The sequence below is a fragment of the Grampus griseus genome (genome assembly GCF_964374135.1).
Source record: "Grampus griseus genome assembly, chromosome: 5".
NCBI classification, from domain to species: Eukaryota; Metazoa; Chordata; class Mammalia; order Artiodactyla; family Delphinidae; genus Grampus; species Grampus griseus.
Genome location: NC_138998.1, coordinates 141368729 through 141390062, shown reverse-complemented (window position 1 = coordinate 141390062; position 21334 = coordinate 141368729). Strand labels below are relative to the sequence as shown.

The 21334-nt window shown below is 46.5% G+C and overlaps 1 protein-coding gene across 1 annotated transcript in view; it reads left to right on the top strand.

Annotated features, from left to right (window-relative positions):
- Window positions 1–460: 460 nt before the first annotated feature.
- HSF2BP (heat shock transcription factor 2 binding protein) overlaps window positions 461–21334 on the top strand; it is an 81353-nt gene continuing 60479 nt past the window's right edge. The window contains exons 1-3 of the mRNA XM_082654344.1: window positions 461–509; window positions 1627–1777; window positions 15480–15583. Coding sequence (XP_082510470.1) covers window positions 1630–1777; window positions 15480–15583 — 252 coding nt within the window. The 5' untranslated portion in view covers window positions 461–509; window positions 1627–1629. The remainder of the gene's footprint in view (window positions 510–1626; window positions 1778–15479; window positions 15584–21334) is intronic.

The window sequence follows — 21334 nt, the reverse complement described above, 5'->3', positions numbered from 1 at the left end:
CGCCCTAGCGGCGGCCGGGCTTCACTTCTCCGACCGGCGACCGCCAGTGCCCGTGTCCCTGCCGCGAGGATTGGGGGCGTGAGCTTGTGGGTCCGCCCGCGGGCCTGGAGGGCACGCACGCCGGGGACTCGGCGGTGTCGGCTTGCGGCCGGCTTCAGACAGACGAAGTCGTAGTTGTGCGGGAACCGGTACCTTTGAATGCACAGGCTGCACCTTGTTTTGCGAACTCTGTGGGCGTGTAGGGGCAAAGCAATGGACTGGGTGATGTCTCCCAGTTCATGGTGGTCGTCTCAGTTACGTAGCAGCCGGCTGCACGAAGGCCCCCTACCGGGGCAGACCTCCCGAGCAGCCTGTGGTCGGAAAGCCTCGGCCTTTGCTCATGGAGCTTGGGCTGAGCGCGGAGGCTGGGCCAACGGCCGCCGGTTCCCTTGAACGCATCGCCCCTTGATCGGACGTCCCCCGCCAAACAGGAGAGGCCTGATTCGCTTTACTTCACAGGACACTTACACGTGGGTCTCACTGTCCTTTTGCTTTGCAGTTAACAAGTTTACAATCCCGGCTAAGCCAGAAGAGCCAACGCAGGATCTTGCCGACCGAGCACCCGGGTTTCCCGCCGAGAAGGCTGCCCAGTCTCTGCGAGGCCTCAGCCTCACGGTTCTGCGTGCCTGACTCTCGGCGTGCACGCGTTCCCGCGCTTTCTGACGTGAGGGTCAGAGGGCGCGCCGCCGCGCAGGCGCACTGAGCCGAGGCTGCGGCGGCCATGGGGGAGGCGGGCGGCGCTGAGGAGACCTGCCGGGTCAGTGTGGGCGCTGGGCCGCCCGCCGTCCGCGGGCCCGGGCTGTGGCGCCCTCTGCTCCCCCACGCTGAGCCGCACCGCAGCCCGCCTGGGCCTTGCCCAGTGTGCGCGGGAGGGCCCTGGGCGTCGCCTGCGGACAACGTGGCCTGGGCCGGGGATGGGGGGCGGCGACCCCATCGCCGGAAACCGCGCGTGCGGGTCTGGGAGGCTGAGCGGTGGGCGGTGGGCGTGCTCCTGTGCCTCCTGTGTCCCCGCCCGCGAGGCCCTGTCGCCGGGTCGGGCTTGTTCGGCCTCACGGTTGCCCGGCTGTCACAGCCGCCGCACGTGGTGGTGCCCGAGCGGGGGGGATGGACTTTGGAGCCGCATCCGGGTTCAGATCCTGCTGGTGTCCCCTGGTCCTGGGGTTCCTGAGAGTCACCTAGCCTGCCTGTGCCCCCGTTTCCCAGCGGGACAGCCTTCAGGGCTGTGGTGAACACGAAGCGTGCTGGCCGGCAAGGGGCTTGGCGCACCCAGTAGGAATCCAGTGAAATTCATTTTCCTCGTGATTAGCGTGGCGCTGGCGGAGCGTTAAGAAAACGTTGCTGGCGTTTCCCTGGGCTTTCAGCAGTAGGGCCTCGTTTGCGCTTGGAAAACCTGGCTCGTCACTTGAAGGCTGGGGCTTCACCGCTCTAGCTGTGATGTACACAGTGGAGGGCACGTTAGGTGAAGACGTGCTTTTGAAACAGTTGTGAACCCAGGAGGTGTTAAGGAGGAGGCAGGCTCACTTGGGCTGCTGGTTTTAGTCATCTGAGGACAAGTGTAGTAATCTTAAGGTGTGCTTGTTCTTTTAGCATATGGGAACCAAAGAAGAATTTGTTAAAGTCAGAAAGAAGGACCTGGAACGACTGACAACTGAAGTGATGCAAATGCGGGACTTCTTACCCAGAATACTAAACGGGGAAGTGCTGGAAAGCTTCCAGAAATTAAAGATTGTAGAAAAAAGTGAGTGTTACTTCATCTGTAGCAGTGTCTGGTGGTGACAGCAGTCTGTTTCAGCAGGTTTGCCTTCCGTAGCTGTGAGGTGACTATAAATAACCTTTAAGGTACTGTTATCGTCTTCGTAATTACGTTTGGGAGAGTCTGATAAGGGACAAGGGAGGGAGGTGCCCACGTTGAGCAACTTGGCTGTGTGCAAATTTGTGTTGGGGAAAAGGGCTGCCAACTTTCTGAGTATCTGCTACCAGCTCTCCTTTCTCCCCCTTTCATCTTTGGCGGAAGAATTTTATGCTTTATCATTTAAAAGCTCTATTCCAAAAATTAAGTCTCTTTTGTGTCACTTAAGGATCTCGCCATGCAGCAGCCTTGCAGGGGGTCAGCTGTGTCTGTAGAGATACTTCTCTCGATGGAGGAGCGGGTCAGCTTTAGCCCTGATTTAAGTTGCTAGGACTTGTGCATTCAGATTCTGAGGTCTGAGCTCAGCCATCGTGTCAGGTATCAGTCTAGGAGCCCTGCTGAGGTTCTTGGAGCTGTTTCGGATTGATTCAGTACTTGCCTGACTGAGGCCGAGTTACTATCAAGTCAGCCTGCAGGGGTTAAGGCTAACTTACCGTTGTGTTTGATCGTTTGCCATCACTGCTTAGCCTCTAGAAGAGGTGCCTTTGGGAGGCCCAGGTCATGTCTTTAGCGCTAGTCCAGGCAAGAAGGCATCTGGACTCAACAGTACAAGTTTCTGGTGTGTGGAAAAGCATCTGGTCAAGGGGGCAGCCATGTCCAGTTAGAGGGGAGAATGCTCATGGTTGCCATGGCTCCCTGCCTGTTTATTCTCTCTTGGAATCCTCAGATCCGCTCTCGGCCCAGTGGGGTGCCCTGCGAGGTGGGCTCCTGCAGGCTGCCAGGGGTGCTCACCGATAGAAGGCGTCAGTGGGCAGAAGGAGTGTGGGGTGTTTCCCCCCGCTTCCTCCACAGCTGTGACTCGCACCCGGGAGCCACCCGCAGCTCTCGCTGGGCTCCAGGAGCGCTGTTTCCCCTCCTCGTTCTTTCAGCTGGAGGGCTGCTGCTAGTCCCTGGGTGCCTTCCCATCCCTTTTGGGTCTCTGACCCCTGCTGTCCCTCCTGTAAGTAGTCCTTTCCATAAAGGCCACACCAGGGTTCCCTTGTTTCCTGCTGGGATGCTGCCAGGTGTGCCCTCTGTCACTGGTTACCATAGCCCCAGGTCGTTGTCTTCTTAATTTTCTTAGTCCTGATCTTGTGCTCATTTCGGGAAGCAAAGTGCTGATCAGCAGCTGAGTATGTCAGCCTGCTGGGTAGTTGTATTTCTCACTGAAAATTAATGAACTGGCATTCTGAAGAATACGTCAGGGTCTTCTCGTGAGTTGGTGAGCGCAAGTCAATTTTTGGAGATTAGTCCTCTGTCAGAATCAGGCTGGTGGTTACAAAAACGAGGCCCACAAGTGAGTCCATGGCGACTTGATCAAAGTTAGGCTTTAGGAGATCTTGCCTCACAGCCCTTGGTCTTCCCCAGCCACACCATCACCTCTTTTCCATTGACCTTCTCTGTCTGCTTTGCTGAGTCAGCCTTCTTTGCAGCAGCCTTTCAGCTCGTGGAGGTGCTTGAGGCTCAGGCGTAGGCCCCCTTGTCTCCTCACTCCGTGGTCTCTCCGTGGGCAACCTCGGCACACACATAGCTTTAGTTGCCATCTTGATGCCAGTGTCTCATAGGTTTTTATCTAGCCTGACTTCTCCAGGCTCAGGGCCCTGTATCTAACTCCTACTTGGCATTTCTTCTCGCTTGTTTCACATTCATTTCAAATTCTAAGTGTTTGGGGCTTCCCTGTTGGCGCAGTGGTTGAGAGTCCGCCTGCTGATGCAGGGGACACGGGTTCGTGCCCTGGTCCAGGAAGATCCCACATGCCGCGGAGCAGCTGGGCCCGTGAGCCATGGCCGCTGAGCCTGCGCGTCCGGAGGCTGTGCTCTGCAACGGGAGAGGCCACAACAGTGAGAGGCCCGTGTACCGCAAAAAAAAAAAAATCTAAGTGTTTGTCTTAGTGTTATCAGCCTGCAGCCATCAGGAAGGACCTGTATTCTGACAAGGGCAGATTATTGGCTCGTTGCAGTGAGGGAGACCACACACCAGAGGGACTGCTGGGCATTTTGCCAACAAAGGAAAGGACAGAGTTGCCGTAGGATTTGAGGCAGGGCCGAGTTTAGGTGGAGTGCACGTGGAGCTGTGATTTCATGGGCTCCAAGCAGAGTGGGTCTGTGTGTGAAGGGGTCAGCATCAGGTCTCACTGCAGTGGCCCCAGGTCCTGCTTCGTTGAAAACTACAAAATTTAGGTAGATGGTGGTACATCAGGTCTAGAAATCCTTTATTTGAAGCTCTGCAGCTAGCTGGCTATCAAGGCTCTGCTCTGTGTCACAGTGACTGCAACCCTGCAGGCGAGAGTGGGTGTTTCCTCCTCCTTACTAGTATAATTCCAAACAGCACAATTTCTGATAGTCTAGGATTTTAAAGAGTAAACTTTCTCTGAACAAGAAATCAGTAGCCACTGAAAGAAGGGTTCATCATGACACTTTACTCCTGCAGTGTGTCCTTGGGAGAAATGCTGTTTCCTGTTAACTTGGCAGCCAGCTTTCTGTGTCTGTTATCCCAGCCCAGCAAATTGCAGGACAGATTTTCACTTTCTCAGAGCAGGCGAATTTTACTTTCTCACGTCTGACTCATGCTATCCCGCCCCTACCCCACTGGACACCAGGCTTTCCCAGCCTCCCCAGGGCACCACCATCCAGGCAGAGACCTGGGATCCTCCTTGTTGCCCACCTCTCCTCTCACTGTTCTCTCCCCTTCCAGCCCCGGCCTGTCTCCCCGTAAGTCCTGTACGTTTCCCCGCATCAATGCATCCACCACCTCCATCGCCACTGCCTCCACCGAGTCCAGGCCCCTGTCATTGTGCCTGAATCTCTGCTCCTGATAGCATTATCTCATTGCCACTTGCCAGTCCACTTTGTATACTGTAGCCTGAGTAATTTTTAACAATTCAGTCTGATATGTCATTCCCCTGCTAAGTCAGTTTTCAGTGGCTTCTCTTTGCTCTTAGGATAAAGACCAAAAAACAAACAAAACCCTGACCCAAACCCCCTACCACCCCAAACCTTAAAACTGTACCGTGGCTTGAAAGGATTTGTATTATTGGACTTAGCCTCCGGCCCAGACTCATTTCCTTATCTGACTGCCTAGACAAGATTTGTCTTCCTGTTGGATGTTGTCATAGCATCCTGTACTTTTCCTTCAGACAGAATGGTTTTAGTCCCATCTTACAGTATAAATTGGTGGAAGGGCAGGGTCTCCCGTTATATTCTCTGTGCCTGGCTGAGTATTTGGTCCTAAGGGACCACCCAGCCTCCCGTTCCTGCATGCTCTTTTTTTAAATTTGCAGTGGTATCTCGTGAGGCTAGTGTGTGCTGCAGGTCACCGGGTGTATAGGAAGGGAGGGTCGAAGTGGACCGCAGTGCTTGTGGCCGGCTTCACTGTGAACCTTGAGCACGAGCTGGCCCTTGAAGACTTCTGCTTCTCTGGTCTGAGGCCTGGCCTAGAAGGTGGCCTCCTAAGAGGCATCTTTCACTTAATTTTGGCTCTTGAATTCTTTTTTTTTTCTTTTTTTGGCTGCACTGCACAGCTTGTGGGATCTTAGTTCCCAGACCAGGGATCGAACCTAGGCCCTCGGCAGTGAAAGTGCGGAGTCCTAACCACTGGGCCGCCAGGGAATTCCTTGGCTCTTACCACTCAGGTGACATGAAAGAAAACAAAAATCACCCCCCCGCCCCTTTATCTCTTTGTGAGGACTAGGTCTGATGGCCCTTCCTCGGCCTTCCCAAGGGCCTGTCTTCCCAGAGGGATCACATGAGCCATCGCTTTGAAAAGGGGTCCCTTAGAGTCAATCCAAGAATCACACGGTGGCAGCGAGAGCTGTTTGACATGTGGGTTCATCCTCCCTCTCACTGGCCTGTGGTCCAGGACAGTTCTTGGCTTTGACCAGTGTCAGAGTTGCTGTGTGCTTCCCGTCTCAAGCAATGAGAAAGGGCAACGTAGGAGTGGATGCAGGCAGGGAGGAGGGAGAGGGAAGCCATACACCTGACTTTAGGGCAAGTTTCTCTAGGAGAATAGGTGTGGATCTTTGGATGGTTTGGATGGGCTCAGGCTGCACAAGCCAGCCAGAGGGCTTAGGGTGGTGTGATGGGTGTCAGGTCGTGAATGGGACTTAATTCTGCCTCTAGCACGGTAACTGAGTTTCTTTTGGGAAACTGGGCAGTAGGTGGTGGAGTTCGGAATAATCCTACAAGGGTGTTGCCTGAGAATCTTTGGGGAATAGATGAGCATTGAGGGCAGAGGCATGATTTATTAGAAGGGAAGTGGGACGATGTTTTAGGCTAGGGTAAGGCATGTGTGAAAGTCACAGATGGGAGTGAGCAGGATTGTTCGTGGGTTAACCGGCTAGCTTCTCTGCTTGACATGTGGAGCAGAGATCGGGGTATAGCAGATGTCAGTAAATGTGAGCAGTTTAAGGAAGGCAGAGTAACCACGGATTATTGTTTTAACTTCGAAAGCAGAGGCCGTTGGAAACTAGCACATGGAAATGACTTCAAAATAGTGATGAAAATGACATTTTCAGGGGAATGATTTTTGCATCTAAGTTAGGATAGGTTGAGGACTTGGTTGGAAGGTGAAGAAAAATTAATGGTAAAGTGCTCATCAAGGAAGGTCTGGACTTGACGTTAGAGTGTGGACTGTGGCTGCATGGATGGAGTGGACAGGACGTGAGAAGAAATGGTTGGTCTGGTTAGGCTCCGTAGGTGGGCGCAGAGCTCAGCGGGGGGATACGGGGATGCAGGAGTGGTCTGTGCACTGCTGCTGTGGGCCGTCTCCGCTGTTTCCCTGTCTAGAACGAGGACAGCCGCGCTTGCCTCACTGGAGGCATCAAGCGTTACAGTGAGCTCCCCTTTGGCACGTGCTTGGTACAGGTGGGGCTGGGTCGCCCTCCACGGAGAGGACGAGGACGTCCTCAGGTGGAGGGGCCCTGGACACTCGTGTAGTAAACGGGTCCCCGTGATGCTGCAGCGCCGCACAGCCCTCCTCGCGGCGGGTGTGGAGGGCTGACTGCAAAGCTGTACTTTGGGGGGTGGGGTGGGGTCAGCACTCATAACTCCCGTGTTGTTCAGGGCTCAACTGTACTCAGTAAAAGTTAGCTCACCCCCCTTTTCTGTCATCCCTTCTGGTGCACATTCTTCCAACAGTGAAGGAGGTATTACTACATCAGCGCATGGCACAAATTTGTTTTAAACTGGGAGAATCCTGCTTTTTTTAAAAAAGTAAAATTTTATATAGTATATGGTTGTTCAATATGTAAAATAAATGAATGTTGTATTTCCTGCATAATTATTTTAAAAATTCAGTTTTATAACATTTACTTTTAAAATCAGTGGGTACAATGAAGGTTTTTTTTTAGAATTTATTTATTTATTTTTGGCTGTGTTGGGTCTTCGTTGCTGCGTGCAGGCTTTTTCTAGTTGCGGCGAGCGGGGGCTACCCTTCATTGGGGTGCGCGGGCTTCTCATTGTGGTGGCTTCTCTTGTTGCGGAGCACGGGCTCTAGGCGTGCGGGCTTCAGTAGTTGTGGCACACGGGCTCAGTAGTTGTGGCACACGGGCTGTAGAGCACAGGCTCAGTAATTGTGGCGCACGGGCTTAGTTGCTCCGCGGCATATGGGATCTTCCCGGACCAGGGCTCGAACCCGTGTCCCCTGCATTGGCAGGCGGATTCTTAGCCACTGTGCCACCAGGGAAGTCCCCAATGAAGTTGTTTTGATGAAAACAAAAATTTAATGTTAGACATTTTGGAAGACGGTTGCAGTACCATCCTCAGTGTCCAGTTTCTATTTTTAATTGTGGTTGTTAAGTAGCAAGAAAAAGACAAATCCCAGAGATAAGGAATTGCAAATGAGAAATGTTTTAAACAGCTCACCTTGTAACATGAGGACAGTTTTCAATTAAACTGATCTTGAAGCTTGAAATCAGAGGGGTCAGATATTTTTGTTTCACAACTAAGTCACCAAGTCTAAGAATTTCTTGCCTTTCTTGGTAGGTGTTCATTTTGGAGAGAGATGATGGAAAAGTCACTCAGCCTGTTTAAATTTTCATTGTCTTATAGAAGACACTTTCCAAATGAATTATGTTGCATTTGAGATGTTAAATGATATAATTTAAAAACAACTTGCCACCTTACTGGCAGTCTGTCAGATATTCACTCAGAGTCTCAGAGGCGTTGGAATTATTTAATTTTACGTGTTGACGCCAAACATAAACTACAGTGTCATTACTGACATTTTAAAATTTGCAACATTAGTTTTAACTTAAAATATTTGTTTAAATAAATATATTTAAATGTTAGTAGAGTGCATATCAGCAATGAATGCAAAGAAGTGCAGCCATGATATACTGGAGAGATATTTGACTAGGTTTTTAGCAGAGAGAAGAAGTTACTTTGTGTAATTTGAAATCTGTACAGCAGCACCTTACCTCTGTGAGCATAGTCCAGTAGAACCTTCTGTGGTGATGAAGGTGTTATATGATCTATGCTGTCTACGTCTGTTTTAAAAATAGCCACTAGCGGGCTTCCCTGGTAGCGCAGTGGTTGAGAGTCCGCCTGCCGATGCAGGGGACGCGGGTTCGTGCCCCGGTCCGGGAAGATCCCACATGCCGCGGAGCGGCTGGGCCCGTGAGCCGTGGCCGCTGAGCCTGCGCGTCCGGAGCCTGTGCTCCGCAACGGGAGAGGCCACAGCAGTGAGAGGCCCGTGTACAGCAAAAACTAACTAACTAAATAAATAAAAATAGCCACTGGCCATCTGTGCCAGCTGACCCAGTGCCGTGTATTGAAAGGGCAGTCTTTCCCTCCTGTGCTACAGTGACTTTTGTCATAGTAGCTAGTTTTATGTGGGTCTGATTCTCAATTCTTTATTAGCTCTGTTATTTACTTTAAAATTATTTTTAAATACTAGTATTTATTAGTTTTTGTGTTGATTTTCTACTAGATTGTTGTTTATTCTAGCTCCCTGATGAAACTCTCTTGTTGTCTATTTCTGGAACATATCAGTCACAGTTATTTCAGAGTCTGAGTCTGATAAATCCATTGTCTGGATCACCTGTTGATCTGCTTGTATTGTCTGTTTTTCCTGTTGGTAGTTCTGGTAATTTTTTTTATTGATTAATGGATTTTAAAGAGTGAAGTGTGTAGAGTCTCTGGATTTGATATTTTTCTCCAGCAAGGACTTTTTCCCCCGGCTTCTCTCAGTCAGTTAGAATGGAGTCAGAGTAGTTCACCTAAATCCAGTTAGGCATTGAGCTGGTTCACGGCTGGTTTCAGTCTGAGTTCGAGCTGGCCTGTGTCTAGTTCATTCTCCCTCTTAGGGTTTTAGCTCTTCAGGGGGGTCTAACTGAGAGCTTGAGTCCTTTCCCAGAGTCCTTCCATCTAGGTGGACCCTGCCTGACCTTCAGTTCTTTTCTCTTTTTTTAAATATTTATTTATTTGGCTGCACCAGGTCTTAGTTGCAGTGTGCGTACTCTCAGTTGCGGCATGCATGTGGGATCTAGTTCCCCGACCACGGATCAAACGCAGGCCCCCTGCACTGGGAGCGCAGAGTCTTACCCGCTGGAGCACCAGGGAAGTGCGCTGACCTTCCGTTCTGACCTCTCCAGCGCCATGAGGTTGATGACAGCTCTGCCTGGCCTCCTGGCCTCTCTCCACTCACCGCCCGCCCGCCTCCCTCTGCAGCCCCTCTGCGCTTTCCCTGTGCTTCCATCTCCTCCAGGATCATGGCCTGCCCTAGGTCTCAGCTGCCTAGTAGCTCTGTACTCCGTGGCGAGATGCTCTGCTTAGCTCTGCTGCCTCTTTGCCTGTGCTGCTTTTGAATATGCAGATGCCTTGGGGAAGAGTGGGCTGGGAAGTTGGGCTTGCTCACTTCAGTGCAGCTCCCTCTTCTCTAGGTCTCGGCTCTCAAGGCCTACGTGATTTGGTAACTCTCAGATACTTTGAAACAACTTTTTTCTGGTTCGTTCAAATTCTGCTTTCCTACTTGTTCTTGGGGGGGAGGATTGATCTGCTGCACCACCATGCTAGCTGGAAATGGTTCTTCCATGTATGTTGTTATGATTTTTAAATTGTTAAAAATGTATTGTGATGTCATACAGACAGCACAGGCTATGGAGATGTTCCAAATTAATGGAGACTAAAGACACATGACAGTTAAATGCAATACCTGATCCTAGACTAGATGCTGTACCTTGAAGGAAGAAAATGCTGTAAAGGGCAATTTTAGATCATTTGACAAAATTCTAACGTCTGTGGTAGATTAGGTAAAGGTATGTTAATTTTTCTCAAGTTGACATCTGTGTATACTGGGTAACTAAGACATTATCCCTATTCTTGGAAAATGTTCACTGAAGTATTTAGAAGTAAAGGACTACGATATATGTAACTTACTCTAAACTGGCTGAGAAAATGTACTGTGTGTATGCTTGTGTATGGTCCAAATGATGAGCAAATGTGGTGAGGTGTTAACAGTATGTAAGTGTGGGTAAAGGGTATGTGGGTATTCGTTGTATTATTTTTATTCATGCAACATTTTGTAAGTTTGAAATTATTTCCAAATAAAACAGCGAAAAACATATTGTAAAATGGAAATACGAATTAAATGTTTACAGAACCATAAGCATCCCTGAGGCACTTGGGTTCTTAGCAGTGGGGTTTGAAAAGCACTGCACTAAGTGATTTCTAAAACATTTGTGGGGTGTTCTGAGATTAATTGCCCAGGAGTTTGATATTAATGAGAAGAGAGGGGGATCTCTGTTTCAACTCAGAGAAGAATTATTCTGGCCCATAGAAATATGAGCTAGGGACTTCCCTGGCAGTCCAGTGGTTAGGACTCCGCGCTTTCACTACTGAGGACGCGGGTTCAATCCCTGGTCGGGGAACTAAGATCCCACAAGCTGCGTGGTACAGCCACCAAAAAAAAAGGAAAAAGAAGAAATATGAACTAGACAGAGAATTATTAGAGAGTGGGATAATCATTAAAGAGTGAGTGCCAAGAAGATATTATTTAATTTGACCAAAGGTTTATTGTGGCCCATATGAGGTAATAAATACCAGAGTGTATCAAGTCCAGCTCCTGGCAGGAAACAGAAAGGGTAAACAGAGCATATCATGAAGCGATGACAGACCAAGGTGGGCAGGGTTTGGGGAACCAGCACAAGGGAGGCGAAGGCCCAGAACCTGGAAGAGTGGGGCGCTGTGGCCTCCCAGCGAGCGGCCAGACTGGCAGGAGGGTGGGTGCTGGACAGGACCATGCCTCAGCTCAGAGGAGGAAACCACTGCTGCTTGAACCTGGCAGGGGTAATGCAGTGGGTAAGTCGATGTCCCACCCTGCCTCCTGTCCTTGTTTCCTGTGGGGACCCACTGTTCAAATCCAGCAGGCAGGGGAGCCGGTCGCTGTGGAGGTTGGGTTCAGCCTTTTACCCCTCGGGACAGAGCAGGTTGGAGAGTGGATCTGAAGGGCGCGTGGAGACTGTCCAGAATGCAGGGGACTGGGAAGGGAGAAGATGGACTGCTGTTTGGGGCTTAGTGGACTGAGGAGCAGAAAGGTAGCCAAGGTGGAGGGTGGAGACGTGTGTTACTTGGACAGATCACTATCGACCACCCAGTTGTTAACATTGTATTTTATGCCAGTGAATGAAAAGCAGAAGTCCCTGACTCTTTGGTTTGGGAAATAACTTTAACAGTATTCGTTTGAGTTCAGCAAGGTTGATCTTAGTTTTCTGCGATAGAACTCAGTTGAAAGTCAATCAGGTAGGTATTCGCTGTATGCCTGGTGTGTGTCAAGCTCTGCTAGGTGATGTGGGGATATAAAAAGGATAAGATCAGATCCTTTGCCTTGATAATTCTCGGGCAGACTGAGGAGCTGCAACGTGGAGGTGTGAAAAGGTAGAGCCAAGTACGTGGCGGTGCCAGCGCAGGACAGATTCCTATTAGTCACACGTTTCCTTCCTCTTCTGAGAGTGCTCCGGTGGCCTTTACGTTAGAAAAACAAGCAGATTTTTGGCAGCGCAGGAAAAAAAGTTTCTATTTCCATATTCTGGTTCCAACTCTCCTCCCCCACTCCCTTTGGTTTGTTTTAAAAATTTGACAGCTAATTAAAGTGTCGTTTGGCTGGAAATGCATTTAAACTCTTTAACTGAGGGGTTTTTTTTGTGTTTAAATGAATCCCGGAATATTCTCATCTTTTCACTTTTTCAACTTACATTTTTTGACAGGCCGATTAAGTTAAAATGAGGTCTTTAGGGTGGGCCCTAATCCAGTATGACTGGTATCCTTCTTCAAAGAGGGAATTTGGACACAGAGACAGAAGTACACGGAGGGAAGATAATGTGAAGAGACAGGGAGGAGGCCAGACAAAGGCAGAGGCAGGTTGGGGTTACACTGCTGCAAGCCCAGGGACGTCTGGGGCCACCAGAAGGTGGAAGAGACGGGAAAGGATCCTTCATCCACAGATTTCAGAGGGAGCGTGTCCTTGCCAACAGCTTGATTTCAAACTGTAGCCTCCAGAATGATGAGAGAATACATTTCTGTTCTAAGCCACCCAGTCTGTGGTACTTTGTTATGGCAGATCTAGGAAACTAACATACCCTCCAAGTCTCAGCTCATAGTAAAGATGGATTCCATCAGTAGCTAATTCTGAATTCTTTTCTATACCTATTAGTGAGAAGAATGTAAAAGTTGATGGCTATGAAAAAGCCCTTAGTTTGGATTTGAGACTCTTTACTGAGCTATTTTGATTAAAAACATATTTTTTTCTTATTACATGAAATATCTGATAATTTATTAAATATTACAATTAATAATGTATTATAAACATGCCAGGTGGTAAAGGGTAGGAGAAATCGATCCCTTTTTTTATAGTTTAAGTTTCTTTAGCTGGGTTTTAGTCACCCCGCTTTTCATTTATGGCTCTCTCTACCCGTCCCGTGAATAAGTTGATAGTCATTCTCATGTTATTAAAGCTATCAAAAAAGGATTCTAAGTTTCAGAAGATATATAGATGTTGAACTGACCTGTGATTTAGGTTGTTTCTATGTACTGATAGTCTGTCTAGGCCACCCTTTTACTCAGGTAGATTTCTCCTTCGTTTTGAATGCCAAAGCTTAGCAGTTGAACTACAGTCTAGGCTGGGTGGCAGCCTCTTCCTCGTTCTGATGCTGAGGCTGGGTAAAGTAATGTCTTGACCATGTATAATGTACTGCATAGGTATTATTTCTGTCCCTGATTTTTAAAACAAATTGCAAAAGCAATATACCCTCTTGTAGAAGAATGAGACATACAGTCAAAATAGCTGAGTTATTTTCTTCATCCAAGGGCTAGCTGGACTGTAGAAAGAAGTGAAATTCATTTACGCGACAGGTATTTATAAAGTGCCTGCTCGGTGCCGTGTACTGTTCTAGGCTCGTGAGACGCATCAGAACACGTGAAGATCCCTGCCCTCATGCTTTAGGCGGCAGGCATGCCGTGTGGGCCAAGTTGAAAATGCAGGGAGGTGGCAGCAGTGCTCGCTTCTCGCCACAAGGCGGTGGCCTTGTACAGCACAAAGCCACCACCTGCCTCCTGGAGAGCCTGGGGTGGGTGGGTTGACACCCCTGATACTGCCTTTGAATTCTGGGGGGTAGAGTGGGATGGTTTAACCCCGTCCCTTTGTTATGTTAACTTACAGTGAGGTCATAAGCAGCTATATAGAGTGAGAGATTATGAAATTACCATAGTGAGTCTTTTGGGTGGTCATAATTAATTCCTACATATTTTTACACGTGAGCCATGTTATTTCCTGTCTTCTTTACCATGTTTGAGTAATATACAGTTTAGTAATAGAAGAAAAAAATTAAAAATTAACTGCAAAGAAAAAGTTTTATGCCACCAATGATTTTATCTCAGTTTTTGTTCATTTTGTTTCTTTTTGTCTGTGACCATTTGCAGTTCACATTTCACTCATAAGTTTAACATCATTACAAAAGGCAGATACGTATTTTTCAAAGTATAGCACTTGGTTGATATAGTTGGTTTCTTGGGTGGCCAGGATTAGTGGGACAAAATTAAGAATTCCAGTGAAAGTCATTTTGTGGCATAATACCTCCCACCCCAGTTTCTAAGAAACTCGTTTTAAGAGAAGCTTTGCCAGCTGTTTCACAATCGTTAACTGAATATTTAGCTTTAGGTTTTAATCTCCCTTCTAGGGCAAAGGGTCTCTAGAAAATGTAGGCCTCCCTTTATTTTTCCAGAGCTTTTGGAATGCCGGCATTGTTCTTGGCACTGATCCCACCCCCCACCCCCACCGCCAGTGTCTCGTCTGGGCTTTCCTTGCTGTCCCAGACCCCTAGGTCATAAAGCCACACCCCTCCTCTTTTGTCCGTTGGAGGAAGTGTCTGGGAGCCACTTCTCTAGGGTGGAGCGATGCTCCATTTTCCCGCATCTGCCCTATGAGGCGCTCTCAGGGCAGGCTGCCTTGTACTGCCCTCCATTTTTCCCGCTAGTTTACATCCCTAGGGCTGGGCTCCGTTGTTTGCTTTGCGGGCTGTGTGTTGATCTCATTTTGTTGGTGGTGAGAGATGTGGCTGTTGCCCTGAAGCAGTCACTCTCAAACTCTGTTCCCAGGCCAGCAGTATCAACCTCACTGGGAACTTGTTAGAAATGCAGATCCTCAGGCCTACTTCAGAGGCAGAAACTGAGGATGGGGCCCGGCAGGCTGTGCCTGGACAAGCCTTCCAGGGGATTCTGATGCACAGTAAAGTTTGAGAATCAGTGTCCCCAAGCAGCGCTACTTTAATTAAGAAGTTACACCAGTAGCTCTGAGCACAAGCCCCCGCTCAAATCTTGGTATATGTTAGCATTAAAACGGATGATATCTTAGTCCTTGAAGTCAAGGCACTTAAAACTTTAAAGCACCTGTTTCTTTGCTTTTTGAATGTCAGTATTTCTGTAGCATAGTATTTTTTATTTAGAGTTGACAATACGGTTGATTTCAGAGTTATTAACACGGATGTCTTTTGGGATTTTTGTTGGCCCTCTGAGTCATCACCTGAACGAATGTGGTAGAGAGGAGGCGTTCCCTACCTCCCGTCTTTCACTGTGGCCACCTCTTGTCTCCATTGCCGCTGCTTTCACTTCTCCATTGACTGCGGCAGCAGCTGTTCCTGGGCAGTCAGTCTGCCCGTGGTGAGACGAGCTTTGTGAATCAGCCCGGCTGGCACCGTCTCCTCACTGAGCTGCCTTCTGCTTTTTATGGAGCAGATACAAGTCTGTGCCATGAGACAGTCGGGCTGCTCAGCCCTGCCTTCAATCCTTTAAATAACACGCTTTCTTAAAACCTTGAGTGCAAGTCTGGCAGTAAAATGAAGTCTCAGAAACAGAAAACAGAAAACAAAAAGGTGCTTTCTGCCGTGGGCAAAAAACGGACAAAAACTTAAAAAGCAGGACTGTTAGAACATTGGTTATTCAGGGACTGGTTATGTGAATAACCCTACCTAAGAGATGAGGTTTTCCTAAGAGAAGATTAAGCAAAATGGAGGCTCAGAGAGATTAGTGATTTGAAATACTGAATATTCTTCTGTCTCTTCTAGATCTGGAAAGGAAAGAGCAAGAGTTAGAGCAGCTGAGAATGGATTGTGAGCACTTCAAAGCCCGCCTGGAGTCTGTGCAAGAGGACAGCGTGAGCGAGAAGAAGGTGCGCCGCTCACAGGGTCCCTGCGAAGTGCCGGCGCCGCGGCCGTGACCGCAGAGTGGCGCCGGCCACAGCCCAGCCCGCAAGCCTCAAGACGCTGCATTTTCACATGTATTTATTCTGAACGGGCTGGAAAATAGTTGATCGTTTGGATTTTACAACCATTTAATGTGGGGGATTATTTACTTGGTGCCTTTTGGTAGCCACTTACTGTTAATTCAGTGTTTAAAAGCCCGATCCAAGTTATTAAAACTCATAATAATCTTGAAAAAATCATGCATACGATGATTTATAATCAGAGATAGATATATTAAATAGAAGTATTTGTAATTAACTTCACACATCATTTCCTGATATTTTAGGGAAAAACAGTTATATTTCATTTTAATATTTGGGGAGACTAACAATATTTCTTGAAAATTATACATTTTTTTGCATGGAATAAGTTATTTCCTCTTCTATAAAACTAGAACTCTTCTGCCACTTCTGCTGAAATTCGGAGCTTGAATTTTTATTTTTGAATAGTAAAGGAGTAATAGTACTAGTGACAGAAGCCAGGATGTGTTGTTAACTGTGTGCTGGCATGTGGTCAGCAGCCGTCCATGCATCTCACTTGTTTCTCCCAGCACAGCTGGATCAGCAGGTGCTGTTAACCTGCCGGAGTGAGAGGAGGCTGGTCCCAGGCCCCACTGCCGTGTGCTAAGCTTTGTGTCACACTGCCTCCTTGTGTGGAGGAGTTCTGAAGGTTTGTGGCTGCAGTGGAGGTTTTCCAAAACCGATGGATTTTGTATAGCCTTTATTTTTCCCCCACGTATATGTTAATTGTTTATTTATCAAGAAAAACTATTCCTTAACCCAGATATTCATAGTTCTTAGTTTCATAGTTTAGGAACACAGGTAAGTGACAAACTGCCGTGGAAATCAACCCAAAGACATTCTTTACATTCCAAAATCATTTTGCACTCTGAAAGACAGTAGCTTTCCTCATCGCTGCAAAATCTTCTATGGAATCATAAATTCTGTAGAAATCTGCATATGCCTTCTTCCTTGGTTCAGCCACAGCAAACTTATAGAAAGCTGCAGCTCCCAGAGATACAGTGAATGCTCCAGCAATATGAAATTGCCGACACTTGGCCAGAAGGCCATGCATCTGAGGTTTCATCAAAGAACTGGAAGCCACGGTAGTTTTTCTCCTTGAAAAAGATGGCTCAACAACATCTTTCCAGACGGATGGAGAAATGGACTGTATAGACTTTAATACTGAGCACGTAGAGAAGACCAGGGAAAGAGTTTTAGTCTCAAAACTGAGTTAGGTTGAGTGTCACACATTGAAAGCTGAAATTCTAGCTCAGTCATGTTCTGTTCAGATCATGATACACTAAGGTGGACGCATGGTTAACTTGTCTGGACCTAAAAGTTTCCTTGTCTGAAGGAAGTTGACCAGCAGGCAAGAAGGAATTTGATAAATGGGAACAATGCAATCCATTGGTTCTGTACTCCTTAAAATACCAAGACATCCTTGTTAAGTTGAAGCCCAAATTGGGCAGAATCTTAGATTTCCTATATTTTAAATTGATAAGCATAGGAGAAAATGCATGTTTGGCTGGCATTTTAGATGTAATGCTTAAAAATAAGGCACTCGGGGAAGGTGCCAGAATCGAGGAGGGAATGGCTGTGGTGAAGTAGCGTCAGACCATCAGCATGTTACTGCCCAGACACTTCGACCTTAGTGCAGATGTGGGAGTATTTTAGGTTAAACCATTACCTATTTCCAGTTAAGTCTCCTGCTTAATAGTCCCGCCAATTTAACACAGGTTGGAGCCCCTGCAAGTTTGCTGTGACAAGGCCCTGTCTCTTCCTGCTGTAGGGAACTGGCAGTTCCCTTTCCTGTGGCCTTTTCTGCCCAGGTCTGTACAGATCGTGAGGCTGGACTCTGGAAGCTTATTTTAGAGTCGAGGAACTAGGAAAGAATCCAGGGCTAGATACTAAATTACAGTATTGCTAGTAAGTACTTCAGTTGGGGTAAAAGTCATTAAGGAGAAGGCAGACATCACTGAATCCAGCATGTAAGGAAAGATCAGAAAACAAAGTGTGGACTCAAAATTATAAAGGAGATGCTGGGTGAGAAGCAGTGCCTGACCTTCTAGAGGTTCGTCACTGGGACGAGAAAAGCTTGGTTCGTGCCCTCCGTTGAGGTGTTTCCTCAGTGACAGTCTAATGGGGTCAATTTGGGCCTAGTTGGGCCTTGTTGTGATCTGAGGGGTGGGCCGGGAGTGTCCTGGCAATAGCAGCCTTTGAACTCAAGAGAAGAAAGCGCCAGTGAAGCTGTTGGAGTATGTCTGAGTTACTATTGAAGGGCTGTGCTGCTGCTGTAGGGTTAGCTGAGGCCTTCCACAGCGTCTCTGCTGCCACAGCACTTAGTGCCTGGCCTGCTTCCCCGTGCGCGTGGACTTGTTTCAGACAACGGGCAGAGTGACAGGGCTCTCTCTAAGGAGCCATGTTTCCCCGGCTTACCTATGGCTTCATCCTCTCTGTGTGTTTTCTTAGGGCAGAATCTTTCACAGTAAAGTAACTTAAATATGAAGTGCTATTTTTTCATTATATTTGTTTCTAATTTGTTAGGAAAGAGTTGCTTTTGTGATGAGAAATGGGAAGTTGTTGCAAACATTGTATATTATTTCAGGAAAGTTTTTAAAGAAAAATTAACTGATAGGATAGTTCAGTTATCATAATCAGAAATGAACTACACAAAGATTTTAAAGGAATCTTTAAAATCTTGTGCTTGCTACCCTGTTATGTATGAGTATTCGCTTTAGGTAAATATATCAGAGTTTGATTATTGTTTCTTTTTAAAGTACAGCTTTATTGAGGTGTATTTTGTATACCATAAAATTCATCTGTTGTAAAAGTCTAGTTTGATAATTTTTAGTAGATTTATGCAGTTGTACAACTGTCACCCGAACCAGTTTGTGTTTTAGTTAAGACAGTTTTTGAAATAGTTATAGATTCACAGAAAGTTGCAGAAAGTCCAGGGAAGCCCAATACCCTTTACCCAGTTTCCTCCAGTGGTAAATAGCTTTCACAGCTACAGTTTAGGGAGACCAGGAGACTGACATCGGTGCCATCCACAGTGCTTGTGCAGGTTTCACCAGTTTTACCTAGACTTGTTTGAAGTTCACCAGTTTTGCCTGCACTTGCTTACGTGTGTGAGCATAGTTCTGTGCAGTTTTATCATGTGTAGATTCATGAACTCACCTCCGCGCTCAACATACAGCACCGTTGCATCACCACAGAGAACCCGTTGTGCTACCCCGGTGCACCCATGCCCAGCCGCTTCCCCACGCCTGCCTCCTGGCAGCCACTGATGTATACAGTTGCCACACGGTATCCGTCTAATTCTCTTATTTCAAGAATGCCATAGAAATGGGCTAATTCAGCCTATAACCTTTTGATGCTGACTTTTTTCACTCAGATCCTTCCAAGCTGTTGCACGTATTAATAGTTTGCTTCTTTTGATCGCTGCATAGCATCCCAGGGCATGGGAATATCACAATTTAAATATTCTCCCGTTGAAGGACATTTGGGTTGTTTCCTTTTTTTTTTGCTACTGTGAACGTGTGTATAGGTTTTTGTGTGAATATATGTTTTCGTTACTCTGGGATAAATGCCCTAGAGTGCGATTGCCGGGCTCCGTGTCAGGTGCATGTTTAGTTTTGTAAGAAATTACCGAATGGTTTTCCAGAGTGGCTGTACCCTTTTACGTTCTCACCGGCAGAGCATGAGCGACTCACCTCCCCCACACCCTAATTAGCATATGGTGTTCTCACTATTTTTTATTTTAGCTGTTCTGATAGACGTGTCGTAGCGATTCGCATTTCCCTGTTGGCTAATGATGTTGAACATCTTTTCATGTACTTATTTGTTGTCTATATGTTCTCTCCTGTGCAATATCTGTTTGTGTCTTTTGCCCATTTTCTAGTTGGAGTTTTTTTAACTGTTAAATTTAAAGTGTTCTTAATATATTCTAGATAAAAGTCCTTTATTGGATATATGGTTTGCAGATATTTTCTCCCAGTGTGTGGCCTGTCTTTTCTTCTTTCTCATGGGGTCTTTCACAGAGCAGAAGTTTTAAACTTGGATGAAGTTCAACTTGTTGATTTTTGTTTTTACGGATTGTACTTTTTGTGTTATGTCTAAGAACTTTTCACCTAACCCTAGGTCCCAAAGATTTTCTCCTGTTTTTTTCCTAACAGTTTTATATTTTTATGTATTTTGTTTATGATTCGTTTTGAGTTAATTTTTGTATAAGATGTGAACTTAACGTTGAGGCTCATTATTTTCTTTTTCTTTTCTTTTTTTTTTCCGCCTATGATTGTCCATGGTATTTTTGGTCTTTTAGATTTTAGCCATTTTAGTGGGTGTAATGGTATCTCATTGTGGTTTTAATTTGCATTTTCCTCAAGACTAATTTTCTTGAACATTTTTTCGTGTGTTTATTATCCATTCATATATTTTCTTTGGTTAAATGTTTATTTAAATCTTTTGCCTTTCTAAAAAAAATTTTCTTTGTCTGAGTTGGGTCTTCGTTGCTGCGTGCGGGCTTTCTCTAGTTGCAGCGGGCGGGGGCCGCTCATTGTGGTGGCTTGTTGCAAAGCACGGGCTCTAGGCGTGCGGGCTTCAGTAGTTGTGGCGCACGGGCCTAGTTGCTCCGTGGCGTGTGGGATCTTCCCAGACCAGGGCTCAAACCTGTTTTCCCTGCATTGGCAGGCGGATTCTTAGCCACTGCGCCACCAGGGAAGTCCTGCCTATTTTTAATTTAATTTGTCTTATTTTTGAGTTGTAGGAGTTCTTTATATATTCTTCATACAAGTCTTTTTTTAGATATAGAAATATTTTCTTTTAGTCCATGGTGTGTCTTTCTACCTTCTTGCTTGTGTCTTTTGAAGAGTAAAAGTTTTAAATTTTGATGAAGTTCAATTTATAATTTTTTTTTTTTTGGCTGCACTGTGCTGCTTGCGGGATCTTAGTTCCCGGATGCTGGCAGTGAAGGCACTGAGTCCTAACCACTGGACCACCAGGGAATTCCCATCAATTTATAATTTTTTAATGGTTTTAATTTTTTAATGGTATGATTTTGTTGTGATATCTAATAAACATTTGCCTAACGCAAGGTCACCGAGGTTTTCTTCTAGAAATTTTACATTTAGGTCTGTGATTCATTTTGAGGTTTTTTTTTCACGTATGAATATCCAGTTGTTTCAGCATCATTTGCTGAAAATACTACCTTTTCCCTTGAATTGCCTTGGCAGCTTTTAAAAACTCAGTTGCCACACGTGTCAGTGTTTCATTGATCTGTGTGTTTATCCTTATGCCGTTACCGCAGCGGTTTGATTTCTGTAGATTTGTTTTGTTTTGTTTTGTTTTTAAATCAGGTGGTGTTAGTCCTCTAACATTGCTTTTCTTTTTCAAACTTGTATTTTTGCATTTCCATATGAATTTTAGAATCAGATGATCACCTTGTGCAAATAAGCCTGCTGGAATTTTGATAGGGATTGTGTTGGATCTGTAGGTCAGTTTGGGGAAAACTACCCTCTTACCGATATTGAACTTCCAAGCCTTGAGCATGGTGACTCCTTCCATTTATTCGGATCTTTACTTTTTCTCAATAATGCTTCGTAGTGTTTACTGTACAGGGCTTGAACTAATTTTCTTAAATTTGTTCCTAAGTATATTCTCATTTTTGGTGTTATTGTG